The 7,407-nt window shown below is 43.0% G+C and overlaps 1 protein-coding gene across 1 annotated transcript; it reads right to left on the bottom strand.

Annotated features, from left to right (window-relative positions):
* Positions 1 to 313: 313 nt before the first annotated feature.
* Positions 314 to 1,882, bottom strand: LOC308529817 (F-box only protein 31-like; the record flags this gene model as incomplete). The annotated part of the gene is made up of 1 exon (XM_081106159.1): positions 314 to 1,882. The coding sequence occupies exon 1, from the start codon at positions 1,781 to 1,783 to the stop codon at positions 314 to 316; it is 1,470 nt and encodes a 489-aa protein (XP_080962285.1). The 5' UTR covers positions 1,784 to 1,882.
* Positions 1,883 to 7,407: the final 5,525 nt, after the last annotated feature.

Here is a 7,407-nt window from a genome sequence, read left to right as displayed (position 1 = left end):
TATTTATTTTTTAAGATGTCTTTATTTATTTTTGTGTGATTAATCACTATGCTTTAATTATGTTCAATTTGTAACAATGAAATTGGGGGTCACCACAACATGAGGGACTGTATTAAAGGGTCGCAGCATTAGGAAGGTTGAGACCACTGGTCTAAGGTTTATTTCTACCTCAATTGCTGGCCCCTACCCAGCCTGGCCCTGTTCCGGGCTTGGGCAGGAGGCAACCAACTGATGTGTTTCTCTCACATCGATTATTTCCTGCTTTCCCTCTCTCCCCCACTCTCTCTAAACATCAAATATCCTCGGGTGAGGATTAAAAAAACAAACCACGGTGGGAAACCTGCTGAATGTTCTTGCGCATCTCCAGGAAGGCCTGCGGGGATGGTGCCTCGACATTCTGGAAGGTGTTCTGGACTCTGCTGAACAGCATGAACGTTTTATACACCAGATTGATGAACCCCAAGTGGTTCTCATCGAACAGGATGAAGACTCCAGGATCGCGCCAGACTGAGCCATCTACGGTACCAGTGTCCACGCCATAGAAACACATCCTGCAGGTTCGGGGGTAGTTCTGGTCCCTTGGGCTCACGCCCACAGGCAGAACAAACGGGACAGGCTGCTCCTCTGCAGCTGCAGCCCCGGACTCCCCGATGCTGGGCTGGGCAGGGCTCTGCCAGCCATGGCCCTCGCTTTCCTCAGTCACGTCTTCTTGCAGCTGCTGCTGCTCCCGGAGCACCTGCTTGTGAATCTCCTGGACCACGCGGGAGAGCTCGTTGAAGTCACGGAAGATCTCGCCATCTCGCAGCTGGATGCGGTGCTTGAGCTGGATCTCTATGTCGTTGTGGTGTCCCGAGATATTGGTGACCCTGGCATATTTCCCATGGAATCTGAGCATGACAATCGATAGGCCGCAGCGATCGTATTTGCCTTGGAAGAGGCCTGGCCTGATGAGGTCGTCCGGGCGGCTGGGCGGGAGGTAGAGCCGGCGGTAGGCCAGGCGGTCATACCGCAGTGTGTCATCCAACAACAGCGCCGTCCCGAATTCCTCCCTAAGCCGTGTCGGTGAATCCCTTCGGTGGTCTGCCTTCTTGCACTGGCTGGTGAGCCTGTCCTTCCGCATCTGCAGGTGGCGGCTGTGGGGCCTGCAGTGGCGGCCTTCCATGCACTCCACCGCGGCTGATTTCCGCTCCGTCAGGCGAATTCTGAACGCGGGCTTGAATTGCATTGGACCGTCCACATGGGTGTTAAGACAAGGAACGTACGTCCAACCAGTGATGCCTAAGCCGTCCACCGCTCCATACAGCAGTGTTTTAAAGCCCTTAGTATCTAGCTGCCACAATCCCAAAATGTGTCTGTATGGGTGGAGCAGCTTCGCATAGACTTCTCGGTAAGACGTACCTACCGTCTGCAGATTCTGCAAGTTTTCACGAACACCAAACTCCTCCCGGCAGCGCCGTCTCCAGATGCTGTCGATGTGCAGGATGTGGCGGAATTTGGTGCAGGCCAGGGCCAGGCTGGGCAGGTCGGTGCCGGGGAGCGAGGCGAAGATCTCCACCAGCATCTCCACGGGCAGGTCCTGCAGCGAGCAGTGCGGGGGCGGCCTGGGGCTCGCGATTCCTCCACTCCCCGCCCAGCACCGCGCTGCGGCGTCCGCCTCGAGGAGCTTTTCTGCCGAAGCCGGCTTGCCCTCGGCCGCTGCCTTCTCAGCTGGGCGCTGGCGCTCCTGAGGACACCGACATCCCCGCGGAGAGCCCAAGCCGCAGAGGCAAGCGCACGCCTCCATGCCTCCTTGCTTAACAGCCACCACAGTGTGGGTCACCCTGCCTCAGCTGGGTTTTAAGCTGGCTAGGTCCGCCCTAAAGTCCAGCCACGCCCTCCAGGGCCTAGCCACGCCCCCTCAGAGAGGAGCCAATTGTAGGACTTTAATCCCATACCTATTAACAGTCACCTCCCTTTCCCAGTGCCCACTCCCTGTCCTCCCGCCCTAGCCCCAGGCAGTCACTAATCTCCTTTCTGTAGGGATATGCCTCCAGGGATATGCCTGGGGGGCGGGGGGGGGGGTGGACATTTCACAGAAATGCAGTAAAAAACCCCCCACAAAACTCAGATGTATTTACACAATGGAATACTGTACTACACTGTGGTAAAAAAGATGGAGCTCTTGCCATTTGCAACAGCATGGATGGAACTGGAGAGCTTTATGCTAAGTGAAATAAGCCAGTCAGAGAAAGATAAATACCACATGATCTCACTCATTTGTGGAATATACAGAACAACATAGACTGATGAACAGGGACAGATCCAAAGACAGAAACAGTGATCAGACTATCAGTCCCCAGAGGGAATGTAGGGGAGAGTTGGGGTAAGGGGAAGAGATCAATCAAAGGACTTGTATGCATGCATATAAGCCAAACCAATGGACATGGACAACAGGGGGATGAGAACATGAGTGGGGGGGGGGGGGGAGAGGGGTTGGGGAGAGGTTGGGGATTACTGGGGGGATGAGGACACATTTTTAATACCTTAACCAATAAAGAAATTAAAGATTAAAAAACTAAAAGAAAATAAAACATTCATGAGAATGCTTAAAAATTGGACCCCTCTGTACATTGCTGGGTGAAATGTAAAATAGCGGGGCCACGTTGGAAAACCAGAGTCACCTGATGGCCCGGAAGTTCCACTTCTAGGTACATACCAAAAAGAAATGGAAACATGTTCACACAAAATCTTGTACACAATGTTCACAGCGCCATTATTCATAAGAGCCTCAAACTGGAAACAACCGTAATACTCATCAACTGATGAATGGGTGCTGGGGTCCAACCCCAGCAGGTCCAGGGGTCCCCAAAGGTATGGACGGAGTCGGCGAGGAAGGAATGACACGGAGACAGCGTTCAGTTGATCAGCAGCCTAGTCAGGATCTCTAGCCAGGATCTCCAGCGAAGTTCTGGTTAGGATCTCCAGCCAAGTTCTGTGTCTAGGTTCTCTAGCCAGGTTCTCCAGGTTCTCCAGCCAGGTTCTGTAGCCATGTTCCCTCACTAGGTTCTCCAGCCAGGTTCTGTCCAGGTTCTCCAGCTAGGTTCAGTCACCAGGTTCTAGTCAGGTTCTCTTGCCATGTTCTATCCAGGTTCTGTAGCCAGGTTCTGTCTCTAGGTTCTTCAGCCAGGTTCTCTCGCTAGGTTCTGTCTCTAGGTTCTGTGGCCAGTTTCTCACCAGGATCTTTTGCCATGTTCTGTCTCTAGGTTCTGTGTCTAGGTTCTGTTCCCTTTAATATTTATGATAGATATATACTATAATACCTTCTTTTGACAGATAAGGAAACAAAGGCACATGGAGGTTAAGAAGCCTCATAGTAATGGTATTTTACATTGTGGTTTAGTGCCTGCCATATAGTAAGCACTCAACAAATATTTATTGAACAAATGAATTTAATAGGCCCAACCAAAAGAGAAGAGAAGTACTCAGGATTATTGGGAATAAAGTAGGATTATGGACCCTGAGAAATAGATTAGACTGGAGGTAGTTGTGAATACGGACTCACTGTTGAAAACACTGTTTAAAAGATTAGATTGGCAATAGTTTGTACAACTTCTACTCTGTGCCTTCTACTTCATCCTTTAGTTGGAAGTTAGAACACGTAAAAAGGGGCATGATGACACATTAGTAGAAAAAAAATCAATAGTGCATAAAATGTAAAGGCTAAAAATTTTGTTTTCTTTAACTGAAGGTCATATACATTTAAAGAAGTAGAAATTGTCTATATATAATTTATGGTATGATTAAGATTTTAGACCTGTTTGGGTAGCTTAGTTGATTAGAAGTATCATCCTGATATGCCAAGGTTACAGGTTCAATCCCCAGTCAGGGCACATACAAGAATCGACCAATAAATGCATATATAAGTGGAATAGCAAATCAATGTTTCTCTCTCCCAGTGTAAAAACAAATTGATGTCTCTCTTTCTTTCTCTCTGTTTAAAAATCAATAAAAAAGACTTTATATCATAAAAACCTAAATAGTTTCTTTAAAATCACTTTCTTCCTACAGTATCCATAGGGGCAAATAATATCTTTTTGAGAATTTAAGTTAGATGTCCTTACCAAAGCTTTTTATATCTACATGACAGATTCCTCTTTTAAAAACTTTTCTTTCAATTAAGGTTTTAGGATTCATATTAAATCCAAAATATAAAAATCAACTGTGAAAACTAAAAATAATATTGAATGTAAACTATAATTGAAAAATAAAACTTAAAAATATCAATTGTGACAGTCTATCACTTTCAATACTTTCTGCTGGTTCCATGTTCAAATGGCAAAGAATACTTTTTGTTGCAAACAAAGCCATCTATTGGCCCAAATGTTTTAACTGGAAAGCTTTGTTGTTAATCTCTGTGTTAAATTCCCCCTTCAAGTATACTTGAGGATGGTAAAGACTTAAAAATTATTGTCCTCCAAAGTGATTTGAATACATTGATTAGTTGAATACTAGGGATCATTTAAATATAGTCATGGGGCTTATGCAGGAATAATGTACGCGTCTTAATACTTGACTTTTTTTTCTCCACCCTTCCTCCCCTTTACTCATATTACAGTGAGTGAGAAATTGTAGCACTATCTTCCTCTTACAAATGCTAGTTGTGGTCACCCCAAAGTGCCTTAATTATTTCAGAGCCCTTAATCTGGGATCTTTCATGCTACAATTTTTTTTTCTTTCCATTTTCCCATACACCACTGATGAACATTATGACAACCTAGAAATACACATAAAAATTTTAGTGAAACAGATGAAACCAGATTAACAGGAAAATACTTGTCTGCATAGTTTAAAGGCTTTCTTTTTTGCCCTGGGCAGTGTATATCTAAATATACATTCCTGTTTTTAGAATTTGGGAATACAAGGGTTGGAAGATATAAAAAATCATACCTTACAGAATGTCTAAATTGAAACATAGGATAGTATTTATTCTCAGGAATGATGGAGAGCCTGGCATCTTGGAAGTGAAAATAGCAGTCATTTACAAGTAATATCAGAAATACAATTTGTGCTTTAATTTATATGCTATAAAAAGTTATATGACTATAACTGTAAGTTCTCTTTCTCCTCTTTTCTCCTTTCGTTTTCTATTTGCAGAGTTTGATAGCTGATGTATGTAACAGAGAGTATTTATTATACTATGAAGAATATTATTTTTAAACTAGTTTAATATGTGTAATTATTAGTTTTAGGATACCCTTAGGCTATTGAGATGCAAATCAAAATGCAAAAGAATTAAGTGACCAAAAATATAATGTAATATATAATATAATATAAGATAATATAAGTACTCAGAAAAGAAAACCCAGGAATACCCAGTCTAGCTATAGATGGTCCCTGATTTACGATCGTTTACTTAGAATTTTTTGACTTAAAATGGTGCAAAAGTGATAGCATTCAGTAGAAACTGTACTTCAACATTTGAATTAAGATATCTGGAGCTACAATATTTTCTCGTGATGCTAGGCAGTGGCAGCAAGCCACAGCTCCCAGTCAGCCATATGGTCACAAGGGTAAACAGCCTACACTCTACAGCAGTGATTTCCAACCTTTTGCATCTCTTGGCACACATAAACTAATTACTAAAATTCTACGACACACCAAAAAACAGATTATAGTTTTTGCCAATCTGACAAAAAAATAGGTATAATTTTGATTCAGTCATACCAGGCAGCTACTGTTGTGTTAGCTGTTGTCATTTAAAAATAATATGTGTACTTATTGCTTTCAGAGAGGAAGGGAGAGGGAGAGAGAGAAACATCAATGATGAGAGAGAATCATTGATCAGCTACCTCCTTTACACCCTGCACTGGGGGCTGAGCCCACAACCAGGACATGTGCCCTGATGGGTTCATAGGTTGATGCTCAACCACTGAGCCACACCGGCCAGGCAGCTATTGTCACTTTTTAATTTGACAATCTAATGGAAAAGAGGTCAGTCAGTGCCCAGTAGTCAGATATTGCATGTTTTAAAAATTCTTGCAGCACACAGGTTGAAAATCGCTGCTCTACATGTTGACATGTTGTCAGTGTTTTATGGACATTGTGCTCTTTTATGGGCATTGTGTTTTGAGCACGTGTAGGTAGGTTAGACATGATATTCAGTAGGGTAGGTGTATTAAATGCATTTTTGACCTAAGATATTCTTAATTTACAATGGGTTTATCAGGATGTAATTCCATCGTAAGTCGAGGAGCATCTAGAAATCCCTTTGTGGATAGCATTTCAAAAAGATAGGCAGTAATTCTCTGGAACAACTGAAATTGAGGTCTGTGCTTCTCTTTGTCATTGAGTTGCTTCTCTCAGGGGCATCTCTATGTTGTATATGGTGAAATGTGAGGCTGTAGGGATTTATCCATTATTATGGAGGTTGATGACTCTCTTAAACAATACTAGAGAGGAAAACTAGCTCTACATAACTTTTTATTACTAGAGGCCCAGTGCATGGATTCCTGAACATTGAAAGTAAATTAATTAGAAGGTGGCTGGTGGGGCGGGACTGGGAGAGAGGGGCCAGACATGCCCTGGAGCCAACCTCCTGCTGTCTCTTTCTGGCTGGCCACACCTGGGGCAGCACTGGGGCTTGAAGGGCATCTGTGGAGTGAGTGAGGTCCTTCCGGCAGGTGGAGTACCCTCAGCCTGGCCTGTGGGATTGCGCCAAAACCAGCAGTCTGACATCCCCTGAGGGGTCACAGAGTGCTAGAGGGTACTCTGCAAAGTTGTTGTCGCTCGGCAGCTCCTGTGTTGAGTGTCTGCTCCCTGGTGGTCAGTGAGCATCATAGCTGCCGGTCCGGTCAGCCAGTGGGTCAGTGGGACGGTTGCTTAGGCTTTGATATATATAGATTTTAACATATGACAAATCCGGTATTTTGAAACAATGGGGAAGTGAATGAGGAAGATTTTATCAAAAAAAGAAACTTTAAAATATATTGATTGACTTGAATACAATTTGAAGAGGTTTATAATACATAGAATATATCTGGATACTTTAAATGAAAACACAAATTGGAAAAATATTAGCTTCTATATCATATAAAGAGTTCATATAAAGTGATAAACTAAATACCACATTCTAAAAAAAAATGAACATACAATTTATTTTGCTCATTTAACAAGAAAAAATTAGTAATAAGACATGGAGAATGACCAGTTTCGGTAGTAACTAAAAATGCAATTTTAAATAGCAACATATAATTTTATTCCTATATTAAAACTTTTGGAGAATTAAAATGACTAATGGTGAAATTATTTTGAAACATTTACATTTTTTCTGGTATCTGTATAAATTGCTCAAACCATTTTATAAAATTATTTGCCAGTAAATATAAAAGGTTATACAGTATCATCTCCTTGTGATTCTCTAATATTCAT

Source organism: Myotis nattereri, assembly GCF_964212035.1.
Source record: "Myotis nattereri genome assembly, chromosome: 1".
NCBI classification, from domain to species: Eukaryota; Metazoa; Chordata; class Mammalia; order Chiroptera; family Vespertilionidae; genus Myotis; species Myotis nattereri.
This window is presented reverse-complemented; position numbering and strand designations above follow the sequence as displayed.